The following is a 17383-nucleotide window of genomic DNA, read 5'->3' on the forward strand; positions in this document are numbered from 1 at the left end:
TTTCTCTGAATACCTACAGCTCACTGGCTCTTTCTATGATCTTATTAAACTATAATTATTTTTGTATTTGGTCTTACCTTCTCTACTTTATACGTTTTAAGCTCATACAGGACAAAGATTATGATATTTACCAGAGCACTATATCTTGCATTACACAACTAAAGAGAACACAATTTGCAAATATAGCTGGAAGAAGTTAAAAAAAAAAATCTAACAACTTCATTCATATTAAAGTATAAACCAGGGCAAGAAGTATTACAACATTTAACATTGCCTTAAAAATATTCAAGAGATTCATTCATTCATTTATTCACCTATCAAACAAATATTTATTGAAGGCCAAATATGTGCACAGCCTTGTTCTGGTCACTGGTAATAAACTAGTAATATAAAACGAAGTCTCTGCCCTCATAGAACGAAACATTCAAATGAAGATGACAGACAAACTAATAAACAAGCATTTATTCAATAGAACCATAGGTAAGCAAAAATGATATGAAGCAAAAAGACCAGAGCAGGAAAGAAGAGAGTGACACAGAGGTCAGGAAAAGCCTAAGATATCCAAGTGGAAACAGTTGTATTTCCAAGCACAAAGAGTTGTATATGTGTGTCTGGAGTTCAGAGCATAGTTTCAGGATACATGTAAATTTGAGACCCATCAACATATAAATGGTACCTTAAGCCACTAGATTGGAAGAAATCACCAAAAAGGAAACTATATATAGAAAAGAGGTCCAAGGGACAAATGTGTGTTACTTTGATAAAATAAATGACATCTACAAAGCCAAGTAAATATGCATTAAGTGATATGGATGCTTACTGACTTACACGAATTCTCATCTCCAACAGAACACTGAATATAGGGAAATCAAACTTAGAACGGTAGCATGATATTCTGACACACTAGATAAATAATGCAACTGTTAATCTACAGACTCCCCATACCCATATCATGTAAGTAATAAATATACTACATCTCAGAATTATAAAATGTTTTCCAATTTTGTTTCCATGTCAATTTCCACCTTATCCCTAAATCTTATATAATGAATATTTATCATACTGACACAAGAAAATTCAAATTAACTCCCTTTCAGGAGGAAGGGTTCAGTTCTGTATAATTGAGCCTCTGGCCCAGTATCTTCTCAAAGATATTTTGAGAAGTGGTAGTATATAAACATGTCATTTCTAGGAATTTTTAAACTTCTTACTTGTCATGTTTATCCAATAATACTGTTCTTCTATACCTACTTTTTTTTTTTTTTTTTTTTTTTTTTTAGCGGTACGTGGGCCTCTCACTGTTGTGGCCTCTCCCGTTGCGGAGCACAGGCTCCGGACGCGCAGGCTCAGCGGCCATGGCTCACAGGCCCAGCCACTCCGTGGCACGTGGGATCTTCCCAGACCGGGGCACGAACTCGCGTTCCCTGCATCGGCAGGCGGACTGTCAAACACTGCGCCACCAGGGAAGCCCAATATACCTACATTTTAATATCAATTCAAGATCTGGTTGAAGCTATTTCCCCTAGAATACTATTTTACATAAAAATCGACCTCACCAGAGGAAGTTGTAAAACGTAGGAAAGCACTGTACAATTCTTATTCAGAAATGTTCGTGCCAGAAGTACATGTTCTGCTCCTTATAAACATATCCCCTTTGAACTGTATTTCCTTTAAATACGACCAAACTCTGCAAAGATGATTATAATAATTAATCTGTTTCATATATGAATTGGTTTGTACATATAAAATGCTTGTTTTTGGATGCTCCCTAGGTGTATCAAAGGAACGACATATTTTAACAATTGTAATCATCCCATCAGTCACCAGGTACCTGATAAGGATGGCTTAATTCAGTTTAATTTTACCATAGGCAGAATCAAATAAATTTCTTGTTATGAAAATTATTTTCACAACAATAAATCTTACTTTGGAGTGGAAATATTAAGCAACTTCTGAATGACTTGGGAGAAAAATAACAATACGAAGTATTTCATACCTGCTTTATGGCTGTTACTGTTATCACAAAGAATAACGGGAGTCCACTGGTAATTGGACTGGTAGGTGTATCAATCATAAGCTGGATTAAAAAACAGAGAAGGCAGAGTATATTTTATATTGTACACATATTGTGTATACTGTAATAACATCTAGAATCTCATAATTATTGGGAAATCTGAAAACATTATACAAAACATGTATCATGGTCCAGATGAAAAAATAACATGAGAGAGAGACTATGCAGTGAGTGTAGTTTAGTTCACAGTTTCACAAGTTCACTTTGATGGCTTTTATATGGGGTTAGCAGAATACCTAAATCTATTGCATACCCACAAATACTGCTAGGGTGGACTCAGTCTCTGCTTTCTTAACACAGAGTACTTAAGGTCTTCCTCGGTATTTGCCTTGGAGGGGAGCTATAGCTGCTCAGAATCTCAGTTCACATTTCTTTGCCCATCCTGAGAAACGCTGTAAAGTCTGTCAGTTTTTACCCTGGGATCCAGCATAAACTCACCACTTAGGGAGAGAAAACAAGAAATGGGACTAGGGAAAGGGTTTCTTTCTACAAGTGATTTTGTTACACCTAGCGGAGCCAGAAGGGTACAACTTGGAAAATGCTGCTGCAATTATCTAAATCATACAACTGAGGTTTCAATAAACTGCTGGAAAAGAAATATTTGTAGTAATTATATCTGGTTATTTAGAACATGGGTCTAACGATTTATTAATATTCCTTTACTCTGGGTAGGCCAATTAAATTTGTTCTACTCCACACACAAGCTGAATTCCTTATCTTAGCTAGTAATTTCACAAATGCATGTTACATGGACATAGTAAGTATAAATTTCTCATTTTTCCAACTAAACCAAGCTGAAGTTCTATTGATGAAAAAAAATCAGAAGTTCCTTTTCTGTTCATGAAGCAAAGCAATTTAAAAAAAAAGTTTCCTCAAGCTTTACAGTGACTACTTCACAAGTTTTTTTCTTTTGAAAGCCCAGGTTCTATGGAGAGAAAAGTTCAGAGTTTATAGAAAAATTCAATGCCACACTGGAATACACTGCCAAGGTATTATCAGAAAAGAATAACCTCTTTAAAAGAAAATGACACTTATTTTAAATCCTGATTTATACTCAAGTTTCATAAGCTGTTCTCTTGATATTTTGACATTAGGAAAAAAAGCACAATGTGAAAATCAAGAAACTGTCAAAAAGCTTATAATGAACATAGATTTAGGTTAAGAAAACAGTCTCCTGGAGAAAAATCAATATTCACGGGGATTCTTAAAAATTATAATTAAAAAAATTTTTAAATAAAAGTAAAATTTAAATTAAAAAAAAGAAAAGCCAAAGAAAGATTTACTTTGTACAAAGATGGTTCCATAGGCAGAAATGTGCCAAAAACATGTGCTGTATATTAAAAGCCAAAATATTTATGTCCGAGGCAGAACATCTGAAAGGATGATGTTATTTTCTTGGCTTTGATTATGATTATCAGCACCATAGCAATCAGTGATAAAACAAAATACAATTAATCTTAAAATTCACTGGCTATTTTTCAGACATCTTGATGTGGTTTAAATCATTGTATTCAGTGAATACAATGGGGAAGCTCTGCAAAAAAAAAAATGGTCCCACAGTCAAATGATTTAGAATGCAATATAACTTTTCCCTGAAGATATATTTTTAGAACCCATGTCTACAAACTTAACAATTTATGAAGTGATAAAGCTTACCTGAACCAAAAATATAATAAGAAAATAAAAGTTTGCCACTCTTCTGAATTGTTCAAATAAATTTTTTGGAACAAAATTCCACACAGTATACTAAAAAAAAACAAAGGAAAAAAAAAAGAAAAAAAAAGATCAATAAGTTAATATTTTAAAATAATATATACTATACACATATAATAACAAGAAAAGTAGTATCAGATTTACTAAGCCCTTAGACAAATTCATGTAACTCTCAATGCTACAAAAACTATCTGGTTTTTAGAGTTTCAGGGCTTTTATTCTATTTTTTTTCTGTCTTTTACTATTTATTGGCAATTTTAGTATAATTTTTAAAAATGAGATAAACTGGAACCCATCAATTTTGCTATTAAATTCTTAGTTTTTTAGAAGTTGGAGATGGCAGATCTAAAATAATATTTTAATAACTGATTTTGGTTTTTGGTTACACAAGACTGAACCTAATGCTGAAGATGAATTAAGAGTTGATAGAAATGCTAACACTGGATTCAATTTATTTTTAATTTTATTAAATTTATATTATATTTATTTTATATTTTATTTATTCAGAAACAGAGGCAATGGTATAATTATTCAGTTATTCCATTAAGCATGGGATATGAAAAATAAACTAGAATGTGAAAAAGATTAAAAATTACTTTAGGTAAGTGATCACTGGTATAACCATCAAGAAAATCTCATAAAGGATATGAAAGTCTGTCACAGTGTCAATTTTTAAAGACAGCAGAGTATAATGGTTACGAACATAGATGGTAAAGGGTTAAACTGCTGTGGCCTAAATCCTAATCCAAGGTCATTTAGTGACCTTGGACCTAATCTCTTTGTACTTCACTTTGTGCCTCTATAAAATGAGGACAATAATAACAATCATACTGTATAGGGTTGTTATAAAAATTAAATGAGCTAATATATTTATGAAGCACTTACAACAGACCCTGGCTCATATTAACTGCTGTGTGTCTGTTGTTGTATTATTCATCAGTTTATAAGCCTATAATGCTATATTATGGGGGCAGGGTAATATCGTACAAATTTTACTTGTGCCACTCACTATTCACAACACAACTTTATGCATGAAACAGGGAAACACTTCACAGCACTGTTACTTTACCCTATGTCCATTCTCTCAGTAGAATCTAAGATCCCTAGAGACATTGTTTTATTTACTGCTCTATTGCAGTTACACTAGAGCACACAGCTAGAGATAAAAACTTTAGCAGAATAGATAAGTAAATAAATATGCTTGGAAAAAGAATTTTTTTTCCAGATAATTCTCCTGATGTCAGGCAATAACCATTGGTCAATTCAACTACTGACCAATAACCATTGGTCAATTCAACCACTGACCAATTCAAGATTTTCTCTGGTGCAATGAAAGACAGTTCTAATTTCTGAATTTTGGTACGTCAGAAATTTGCTTCTTAATCAGTATTTTTTTTTTTTTTTTTTGGGCTGCGCTGTGTGGCTTGCAGGATCTTAGTTCCCTGACTAGGATTGAACCTGCGCCCTTGGCAGTAAGAGAGGAATCCTAACCACTGGACCGCCAGGAAATTCCCTTAATCAGTTTTTTAAGACCTCAAACATCCTTTCACATATGAACAATTTTATAAATACGGTTAGGTTCCAAGAAGAGCCCACAAAAGCCTATTTGACCCAAGGGTATATAAAGAATAGTACAATGCCTAACACCTTCCTTTCTTAGGTGAAATTATATTTTCAGTTCTAATCTGGGATACCTGAAACATATTTACCTGTGGTAGTGGTAGCACCAGTGGCTCTAGAATCTGGGATTGGGAACTATGTTCAAGGCTCTAGAGAGAAGAGAGGTAGAGACTTCCTGGAACCAGAAGAAGTCAGTGCTCAATGTGTGCATATGAGGTGGTAATTCTGGGTCAAACCATTGCCAGTTGATCTTCACTGGGGTAAAAAGGCAGTTGTCCTTACAGGGGTCATAGTATTTCCATGCAACTTCCTCAGCACCAGATCAAATGTATAAAACTTTATAGGAATTAACTTGACGATGTTCTATGTTTACATCAATCTATATAATAGTGACAATATATTTTATCTTTCAGAATCTTGAAAAGAGCAACTATATAAGTTGGTAATAAAGTAAATTAATTGGTTTCAGGATGCTCTCTTTGGCTAGCTCAATAATACAATGGAAAAAGTGAGAATACATAAAAATTTCTTAAGAAAGCTAGCTTACAAATGTTAGGAATTATTGTTTTCGGGTTTTCTGAAATACAAACATTAATAGATTGAATAAGTCTAAATTCTGCATTTGTCCTGTCACACATAGAGGAGGCACTCTAGTAGAATAATATTAAGACACATGAAAAAACTTCTAAGAAAAATAATTCATTATGCTTTAAAATTATTTTAATTATTATGTAATAACAGTCAAGAAAAATGAACTAGAAGTATACCTTCTCTATAGCTATGTATACAACTTTATCATTGACTTTTTTTCCTCCTAAGGTCTGACATTAGTAAGAAAACAAAAACATGGTTATAAAATTAAACCTTCTGCAAGGAAATTTTTTTTTTAACGTCTTTACTGGAGTATAATTGCTTTACAATAGTGTGTTAGTTTCTGCTGTATAACAAAGTGAATCAGCTATACATATACATGTATCCCCATATCCCCTCCCTCTTGTGTCTCCCTCCCACCCTCCCTATCTCACCCCTCTAGATGGACACAAAGCATAGAGCTGATCTCCATGTGCTATGTGGCTCCTTCCCATTAGCTATCTATTTTACATTTGGTAGAGTATATATGTCCATGCCACTCTCTCACTTCGTCCCAGCTTACCCTTCCCCCTCCCCGTGTCCACAAGTCCATTCTCTACGTCTGCGTCTTTATTCCTGTCCTGTCCCTAGGTTCTTCAGAACCACATTTTTTTTTTTAGATTCCGTATATATGTGTTAGCATACGGTATTTGTTTTTCTCTGACTTACTTCACTCTGTATGACAGACTCTAGGTCCATCCACCTCACTACAAATAACTCAATTTCGTTTCTTTTTATGGCTGAGTAATATTCCACTGTATATATGTGCCACATCTTCTTTACCCATTCATCTGTCAGTGGACACTTAGGTTGCTTCCATGTCCTGGCTAGTGTAAACAGAGCTGCAATGAACACTGTGGTACAAGACTCTTTTTGAATTATGGTTTTCTCAGGGTATATTGCAAGGAAATTTAAATTTAAGATAAGGAAGTTACTATAGCAAATTAAATTAAAGACATATCATGCATCTACAATGTGTAAGACACACTATAAGAGGAACAAAGAGAAGAAGTTTAATTTAAATAGAGTAGATTAAGAACAATATATCAATAGCTATATTCAAAGATAAAGTAAAAGAAGGAATAGACAAAGAATTCAATGGGAAGGCAATTCAAGAAGTCAATTAGAAAGAAAAATTTAATGAAGGAGGTCACATTTGACACAGGCTTTAAGAGAGGAACACTCAGCAGGCTGAAAATAGGGGGCAAACAGAGGGAGAACATTTCAGGAAGGAAAGACAGAATGAACAAAGGCAGCGAGGAGGGAAGTTGATCGTGGCTTTGTGGTATAGAAGATATACAGTCTGAAAGGAGTTTAGGGAAATAATAGGGGAGTAGAAAGGTAGTAAAAAGGGAACAGTGAGAAGCCAGACTCATTTGTGGTCAGGAAAAAAAAAAGACACTGTCTATATAAATATCTACATTCTTGAAATTGTGGTCAAAAACATGAAATATACATTCTCTGCAAAAAAATAACCTACTTTTAAAAAACTGCAGTTATCAATACAAAATCATAGCAAAGGCACAGTGGTAGGGAAGTTCAACATGAATTCATGGAATAGCAGGTAATCTGGTTTGGAAGTTTAAAAAAGTGGTAATGGAATAATAAGGAAGTAATAAGGGAATAATGAGAAAGTCTCCAAATGTGTGAAAAAAGGGCAATGTTTATTTAAATATCTACATTTTTGAAACTGTGGTCAAAAACATTAAACTTCATACTGCTGCATATGAAAAGTCATAAAGATAGTTAATCTCAGAAGTTCTCCAGGACACTCAGCTTCCAGTATTGGCAGACTGTGAACTCCTAGCAGATAAGAATTATGAAAACTAGATTAAAACAAACTATTTAAAATTCTGGAACATGTCCAAAATATAGACAGAAACTGGAAGAGAGTTTAATTTCAAAAAAATTACAAATGGAAGGAATATGAATGATAAACTATGGCTTCTTACTCTGGAGATAATATCCAACTCTCACAGCTAGAGCAGCCAAACAGTGGGGGAAAACTACCCCCTTATCAACAAAATATCACAGAGATTTAGAGTTCAGGGCTAGAAAAGTGGCTGGAAATTGATGGGAAAATACTGATCGCGAAACCATGCAAGGAAAATTACCCAAATTCAGGACATAAACTATCCAAACCTAGGCTGACAGCTAAACTATGCACTAAAAAGGAAATGAACTAATGAAACTGATACTTGCAACAACAAGGATGAATCTCAAGAGTACTGTGTTAAGTGAAAAGAAGTCAGACACAAAAGACTCCTACTGTATGATTGTATTCATATGACATTCTGGAAAAGACAAAACTATAGTTAAAGAAAGCAGATCAGCTGCTAGTGCTAAAGGTGAGGAGGAGGGGGACTGGTTACTAACTTTCTGGAGTGACAAATATATTCTGTATCTTGATGACAGCGGTCACATGTTACACATTTGTCAAAACTTATCAAATTATACACTTAAAATTAGTGAATTTTATTGTATATAAATTATACCCAGTGTTTTAAAAACTTTTTTCAAGAAGGACTTTTATTTCTTGCATCACTTACTAAGAACTGTATCATTAATCTAAAGCTCCTCTATTACCCTAGATTCTGATATTTCCCCTTCCTGCCCTCTGCTTTAGAACCACTGTCCAAAATGAGATGTCAGTAATGCGTGTGTTGCATATGTAAATAATGTAAAGCCTGGAAAAAAGGAACAGGGAAAAGGAACCATTGGCCTAAAACAACATCTTCAAGAAAAATGAGATCAGGATTAGAGAGAAAATATTAGTCGCCCTGGAAGAGAGGGAAGGAGCAATACAAAGATGCTTCTTAAGGTGGTCTATTAAGCAATAGCTATGCTCAGAGAGAACCTTACCCTCAGTTTCTGACTCACATCCTTTATAACTGCACTGTCCAATAAGGTAGCCACTAGTCACATGTGGCTACTGACAATTAAAAAAAAATTAAAATTAAATTAAAAGTTAAGTTCCTCAGTTACATTACCACATTTCAAGGCCTAAACAGCCCTATGTGGCTAATGGCTATCATATTAGACAGCATGGAAAACATTTCCATCATGAGAGAAGAGTCTATCAGATAGTCTATTTTGAAATTGAAGATTATAGAATAATGCTAAGACATCTTAAAAATGCCATAGGAAAAACTGAACCAAGGAAAAATATGTAAAAGTGAAGTGGTTCCTTGGTACTATAAAATGTTTATAGAAGAATGATAAAACTGGAGGAAGTGAGGCTTTAAAGTCACACAGAACTGAGTTCAAACTCCGATCTCATCCCTGGGTAAATTACTTCCCTGCACTTCAATTGAAAAAACCGATATAAAATGAGTATAACAACACTTTGTTAAAGCTATCTTAAAGTTGTTTTAAGAATTAAATAATATGAGAAGTACCTAATACAGTGTCTGGCACATGGTATAAATATTAGTTCCTTAGTTTAATTGCAACTAAGGGTAATTTTGGGCGTACTGGCCACCTGATATTAGCAACCAGAAACTTTTTATTTTACAGTTCACAATTTTTGTTAAGATACATCTACCAACCACCATTTCCTTGAATTTTTAAGGATAAAAATACAAACAAATCACCTTTTAAAACAAAATAGTACATAACCCACAGTTTTAGTAATAAAAGTGTTAATTCTTACCTTAGATGAAATGATTCGGTTATCTATAAATTTCTGAGGTGTGTAAAGGCCATACTGAGGAAACCTGTTGGCTATGTAAATAGTTCTTGTGTCACTTTGATGTGGTGGGTCAAAACCCTAAGGCCAAGCAAAAGAAAAATAATGGACAACAAGGTTAGTTGTTATGATTCTTTACTGCTGGTTCTATTTAACTGATCATATTACACATATTATTACTGGCCTTGACCTGCATATAGGCTCAATCTATTTAATTATCAGAAGAGTTAAGCCATATATTTTTTTCTTTCAAAGTAAACAGGTACATTTTCTTCAGATATAAACTAACTAGGTAATAACCTCTGGTAATGAAAAATAGTCCATACTCTGTCAGAAATTCTACCACAAGAAGACCTACAGAAGCACTTGAAGACAAGGCTTCTTTCCTTCCCTTTCATTCCTGGGGTTCCTTGCTTTTCTCTTAGGATAGATTCCTAGCCAGTGATATGGAAGTCCTGTGTAGCTAAGGCCTAGTCAGCACCTACCATATCTAAGGACAAAGGCTTACATTTTATTTTACACCCAGATCAACTCGGTTTCAAAGGGCTTTGTTCCCAGAGGACATAAAATGTATTGGATAGCCCAGATAAAATGTATTGGATAGCCCATTCCATACAAGCATTTCTTTGTGCTAGTTACATTATCAATCTACTCCCTGAAATATGGATATATGCTATAATTCTGGCCTCAAATTTAGAAGACCCTCAATTAAGGTACATTTAGGAATGATCTCTAGTGGAAAAGTTTGCCCTGGTGACAAGAATACTGATACTTTATTCCTACAGCATTGTACTCTTTTCCAGAGGGGCAAGTGAATCTTTAAGACTCCTTTGATAGATACCGGCATCCCTGTAAAATTTCCACTAAGCACAGACACAAATAGTGGAAATTCCCATATTACCTAGAGGGATGTTTTGTTTAGCACATCAGAATATTAGAAGTGCTATATATGGGTTTCAACTGCTGTTATTCATGGTTTTAAACAATTTATTTTGTGATCTTAGAAAAAGCTAGTACAGAACTGTGCAAATTAAATATATTTGTATACTCCATTAAAAAATGAAGTTTTATTTTATTTGTTTATGCTACTTAAAGTGATGACCACAGTTTTGTTGATGTGCCATTATGTATCCGATTTCAAAATCAGTTTAAGGATAAAATGTGGCACACATGTTTATTTTCCTCATAAATTTTCTCTTAAACATTTCACAACTGTGCCCTGTCACAACTCATGGGAGAAAGAGGGCAGGTTCCAAAATCAGAGTCAGAACTCACTGCTCTATCTGGAATATCATAATCATTTAAAAGATATATACCATTTATTCAATCAATAACTATTTACTGAGTTTAAGCACTATGTTAAACCATGAAGGATTATGTGATTTGTTACATACTCGAGCATATCATAACATGCTCCAACTCAATAAATAAATCAATGAACAAACAGTTTGAATGCTACTGCTGTAGTCTATGGATGTGTTTTTCAAAGATGGTCCACAGAAGTTTGCCTGTAACGTTCATAAAATAACAAAAGGGACACACAGGTAACGGAAGCATTAGACTCCATGAAGCATATTTATTCTGTATCCACTCTGTAACCATGTTAACATAACACTAAGTCATACCCCATGCATGTAAACTTCTGAGACAAAGAAAAATAAAGTAAACTTGAGGGTTTGAAAGAGTATACAAATCTTTAAGAAGATGTCAAGACAACTGAGACTGAGAACCACTGATATAAAATTTTATTTTATTTTTTGCTAAATCCCACCAAGATTATTACTATGTACATCTAAAGTTAAGAAACAAAAAATAGGGACTTCCCTGGTAGTCCAAAGGTAAAGAATCCGCCTTACAATCCAGGGGACATGGGTTCACTCCCTGGTCAGGGAACTAACATCCCTCATGTCGCAGGGCAGCTAAGCCCATGTGCCACAACTACTGAGCTTGCGTGCCTCAACTAGAGAGCCTGTGTGCCGCAAACTACAGAGCCCACGCGCGCTGGAACCCGCATGCCACAACTACAGAGCCCACATACCTTGGAGCCTGTGCGCCACAACCAGAGAAGAAAAAACCCTGCATGGCACAACTAAAGAGAAGCCCGCGCTGCAACGAAGAGCCCGTGAACCACAATGAAAGATCCAACGCAGCCAAAAATAAATAAAATAATAAATCTCTAAAAAAAAAAGAAACAAAACAAATGCCCTCCCCCAAAATATACTGATGTTTACATTATAACCTCTCATTCATTACTAGAATTAATATACTATATACATAAATGCGTGCACTTTACAGGAAGCAAATGCTCATCATTCTCCATCCCTCTCTCCTGGATGAACCAGTGACCACATACTAAAGTTTTGGAACTCCTGAGATTTCTACAATTATTTCAAGGAGATATTTTGAGATGTTCCAAGAATAAAATCAGTTTTAAATTAAATTGAATTTTAAATTCAGCATCGCCATATTCCAAGAAATCATAATTTAAAATAAGATGACAATACCAAAAGGAGAATAATGATAGTATGTTTTTCCTTATTCCCAAAGATGCTATAACATCCACTTAAGTATTTTGAGTTGTTTTTCCAGTGATTAATTAAAATGACCTTATCCAATCATGTTATAATCAATGGCATGTATATACATGTGGCTGTGGGTATTTTTTTACACACACAAAATAGTTAAATTTTATATTTGTGACTGCGGTATAAGTACAGCTAAGCGTCTCTCATGGAAATTAAAGCTATAACTTCAATTCATTAGCATCAACTTCTTTGCCACAAATTCAAGTAGCCATGAACTAAAAAGAACAAAACTGTCCAAAAATGAGAAAAGTGACTTAGGGCAGGTCTGTGAATCTCTGAAATTGTACGCAAATTTGCATATCTGTGCATTAAAAAAATTTTTTTTAAATTTTGGCCATGCCACACGGCTTGTGGGATCTCAGTTCCCTGACCAGGGACCGGACCTGGGTCACAGCAGTGAAAGGGCCAAATCCTAACCACTAGATCACCAGGGAACTCCCATACATGCATTTTGCTGATGACAGAATAGTTTTCCTCAGATTCTGATGACATAAAGAAAGTTAGAACCACTTATCTAAGGTCTTGCTTTTATAATCAGTTCCCCACCTCAATATTCCATATTTTAAAAATGACACAGAGGGGAATTCCCTGGCAGTCCAGTGGTTAGGACTCTGCGCTTTCACTGCCAAGGGCCTGGGTTCAATCCCTGGCTAGGGAACTAAGATCCCACAAGCCGTGTGGTGTGGCCAAAAAATAAAATTAAATTAAATTGGAAAAAAAAAAAAAAAAAGGAACTTAAAAAAATGACACAGAGAATTGTTGCTTCAATAACACCTCTACTTTGTTTAACAGGAATCAAAACAAACAGAGTTTATCAAAATTAATTGTATAATTATACCATAAATGTGAAGTTCAAGTATAGTTTCATGCTATTTCTAACAAGCATTATCAGCAATTCTATGCTACTGTACAATCCGAACTCCCTAATCACTAGGCTACGGCTACACATCAGGGTTCAGAAACCTCTGGTATGTATTACACTTTCAGCCCAGACTACCCATTCACACCCTGAACCCCTGGATGGCTTGCTCCTTTCTTCTATGGTTTCATCTTGTCCTGGATAAAGGAACTGAGATACATTAATGCTATTCTAGCCACCCTGGTTTTATTTTTATTTTTTAACATCTATTTATTTGGCTGTACCAGGTCTTAGCTACAGCACACAAGGATCTTTAGTTGCGGCATGCGAACTCTTAGCTGCGGCATGTGGGATCTAGTTCTCTGACTGAGATTAAACCTGGACCCCCTGCATTGGGAGCACAGAGTCTTAGCCACTGGACCACCAGGGAAGTCCCCATCCTGATTTTATTTTAATGCCTGCTAAAAAGTACAGCTGACCCTTGAACAACTCCAGGGTTAGAGGAGTTGACCCTCCACACAGTCAAAAATCTGAGTATAACTTCAGAGTTGGCCCTCTGCATCCTCAGATTCAGCCCTATAGTACTGTTGTATTTACTATTGAGAAATCCACATATAGGGGGACCTGCACAGTTCAAACCCATGTTGTTCAAGGGTCAACTGTATAGGCTTTTGGAAGCACATAAATTTAAACTATTTAAAAATAACAACTTTCATTAACTCTAAAAAAGTATGAAATTAAAAACCTCTTTTCTGTCTGGATTTATGAGCATATGTAAAAACCACAGGTACTTTTAAAAAAAGTGGATCTGGGCTTCCCTGGTGGTGCAGTGGTTGGGAATCTGCTGGCCAATGCGGGGGACACGGGTTCGCCCTGGTCTGGGAGGATCTCACATGCCGCGGAGCAACTAGGCCCATGCAGGACAGCTGCTGGGCGTGTGCTCTGGAGCCCACGAGCCACAACTACTGAAGCCCGCGTGCCTGGAGCCCATGCCCCGCAGCAAGAGAAGTCACCGCAATGAAAGGACTGCGCGCCATGGTGGGGAATTGGCCCCCCACTCACTGCAACTAGAGAAAGCCCAAGCGCAGCAACAAAGACCCAATGCAGCCAAAAATAAATAAATAAAAGAAATTTTAAAAAAAAAAGTGGATGAGCATTTAAGGTGGAAAAAAATTCCCATGATGGCATTCAAGGAAAGAACTGAAAACACATGGGACTGATTTGAAAAAAACTCCTTTTGTAACAGTAAACTGATGAAACCTAGGGAAGCCAAACCAGAAAACAGCTTATAATTTTTAGATGTTGGTCTCTGGCACAAAGCAGTACTTAGAAATGACTCATAACATTTTATATTTTCATACCAAATATACCAGCCTCTGTACTATTCTTAAAATCCCAAAGATTTTATGAAAAATACGAGCATTACAAATAAGAGCTAAGAAGAAACTAAAACTACAGTCCTATAATTAAATATTGCCACACTTCTTTAACATAACTAAGAAAACATTTTTAGAGTTCAGTGATTAAATTTGTACATTTAATCATTCCTATGTGTGACCTACTTCCTCCATAATAGAAAGAAAGAAGCTACAAAACAAACCAAAAACCATGAAAAACAACATAAAAAGAAGCATTCAAAACTGCAATGGCACTGTTATTAAAATAAATGAACAGAAGCTTTATTTCGGTCACACACTTTCTATGACACAAAGTGATTTTTGTTGGCTACGTGTTCCAATGTACACAGTACTTCTGGGGAAGAATGATTTCACGTATTTTACCAAATCTACAAACTTAATTGTGAATTACTGTTTCCTGGATATAGACTTTGAATAAAATACATCTATACGAAGGTATTATAAGAACAAGATAATTTTACACTGTTAAGAGACCAAAGCAAGGTGAGAGGGAATAACTTAAAATGTCCATGATCTAAACACAATTTAATTTTAACTTTTTGTATCATGTTACATAATTTTCATTTTAGGATTTAAGGTAGTTTGCCATCTATCAGACCAGTCTGGGCTTCCAAGAACTCTGGCTTACTGCAGAGGTTGGTAGGAACTGGCTTTCTAGTTACAGGGTTCAAAATTTAGAGTGATCTTTGACTCCAAACATCTTAAATCATCTGCAAATACTTTACTACAGGAAGTTCATCTCTTATAGGAAGCTCATCTCTTATATTACCTCCCAAACTTGATTTCCCAGTCCAACATACACCTCTAGCAGCCCCTGTGGAAATAATATGGTGACCCCTCAAAAAAGTAAACACAGAATAACTGTATGATCCAACAATTCCACTTCTGTGTATAAACTCAAAAGAAATGAAAGCAGAGACTTGAACAGATATTTGTAAACCCATGTGCATGGCAGCATTATTCACAATAGCCAAAAGGTGGAAGCAACCCAAGTGTCCATTGACAGATGAATGGATAAACAAAATGCGGTGTGTACAATGGGATATTATTCAGCCTTAAAAAAAAAGGAGATTTTGACACATGCTATAACATGGATAAACACTAAAGACATTATGCTAAGTGAAATTAAGCCTGTGACAAAAGGACGAAATTTTAAATTTATTCCTCTTATATAAGGAGTAAGAATTGACAAATTCGTACTTTGCCAGGCATTTATTCAAGGGGGGCTGGGGAGGGGACAGGAACAGGGCATTAGTGTTTAATGGGTATAAAGTTTCAGTCTGGAAAGATCAAACAGTTCAGGAGACACATGGTGGTGATTGATGGCTGCATAACAGTGTGACTGTACTTAATGCCACTGAACTGTATATTTAGAAATGGTTAAAATGGCAAATTTTATGTTAAGTATATCTTACTAGAATTAAAAATATGTCAATTTCACCCATTTGGGACTTTACCATGGATTTTCTGGATTACAAGAATCCTATCTGACCATAATTCAACTGTGACAGTAAATGTCTCTTATTTGCTAGACTGGTGATTTGAAATCACAGAGACATTTACGATAAAAATAAATGTGTGAGGTAGTCTTAGTTTAGATCAAATTTAAAATCACAGATTTCACTAAGGGAGAATTTAAGGTTTCTGTAACCAAGAACCCTAAATTGATTTTTTTGGTTTACCTAGCCAGTTGAACACCGGCTGGATAAGGAATGAAACTAGTAACTCTTCTACCTGTGGTATCCAGATTGGAGACAGAAGAGTAAAATGGAATTTCTAGTAAGGTTTCCCAAACATTTTTAAGCCTTCTCCCTCTCCACTCACAATCATAAACAACAACGGCAACGAAGATGGCTTCCTACGTCCTCCTCAGTATATCAGAAGCAATGGGGTTACAGTTCTGAGGCCAGAGACAAATATCCTTTACACAGAAAACACATCCCTTACAAAATATCTTCAAAGTGTAATATTTTAAAATATATATCAATCACAAAGACACACCCACAAAATTCTAAACAATAACATTAAAAAGTATATTGAAATCAACTATACTTCAATTAAAAATAAATAAAAATTAAAAAACTAATAAATTGGCGAAAAGTATATTGAAGACAAAGAATAGAGACAAAAATTGACACAAAAGGTAGAAAGAAGTAGGGTGGAAGGAAGATACACAATTGTCCTGTTAATTTTATATATAGGAAACTTGTTTTCAGGAATGCCTGAACCAACAAACTGGAACCAAATAAATAGCAGCAGCGGCAATAACAAAACCCAACAATCTTGTACCTACTACCAGTCTCACTTTCCACAACCTAGACATCCTACCTTTCATCCTGCCATAATTATAAACATTTTAAATGTTTCTCAAAATTGGTAACACTCTTGCTCTTATGTTGAATGAAATTGTATGCTGTTCCTGTTACCAGATAGCTACAATTGAATACCAAGCATTAATATTTAGCAAATCAACCAAAATAACACTATCACTGAAATACTATTTCTGAATGACCATATAGTTTGCTTTACAGGCTTTTCTACTCACCTATGTTTTCTGATCAGTTGCTTAATTGTGTTTCCCTATTCTCATTGAGAGAAATTATATGTAATGGTTCTCAATTAGAGCTAAGAGATTACACGCCTCAAAGTTAAAACTCCTTTTGGGGAATGAGCCTAAGGAAAGGAAGGAAGACTTCTAGAAACCATTTTCAGAAATGAGGTTGGGACTGATTTTCACAATGATTTGAGGGGTGGGGATGTCTAGTGGCATTTAGTAGGTGGGTGAATGGGTGGGGC

At 35.2% G+C, this 17383-nt stretch overlaps 1 protein-coding gene across 5 annotated transcripts in view; it reads right to left on the reverse strand.

Annotated features, from left to right (window-relative positions):
- Positions 1–17383, reverse strand: part of ATP11B (ATPase phospholipid transporting 11B (putative)) — a 119406-nt gene that overhangs the window by 86185 nt on the left and 15838 nt on the right. For 4 of the 5 annotated variants that reach the window (XM_030862742.3, XM_030862751.3, XM_070045478.1 and 1 more), the window contains exons 2-4: positions 9690–9806; positions 3731–3820; positions 1997–2077 (exon numbers count right to left, since the gene is read on the reverse strand). In XM_030862742.3, the coding sequence (XP_030718602.1) occupies positions 1997–2077; positions 3731–3820; positions 9690–9806 (288 nt within the window). The remainder of the gene's footprint in view (positions 1–1996; positions 2078–3730; positions 3821–9689; positions 9807–17383) is intronic. The other variant, XM_070045477.1, reaches the window with a different exon arrangement.

This window comes from Globicephala melas, chromosome 4 (genome assembly GCF_963455315.2).
Source record: "Globicephala melas chromosome 4, mGloMel1.2, whole genome shotgun sequence".
Lineage (NCBI taxonomy): Eukaryota > Metazoa > Chordata > Mammalia > Artiodactyla > Delphinidae > Globicephala > Globicephala melas.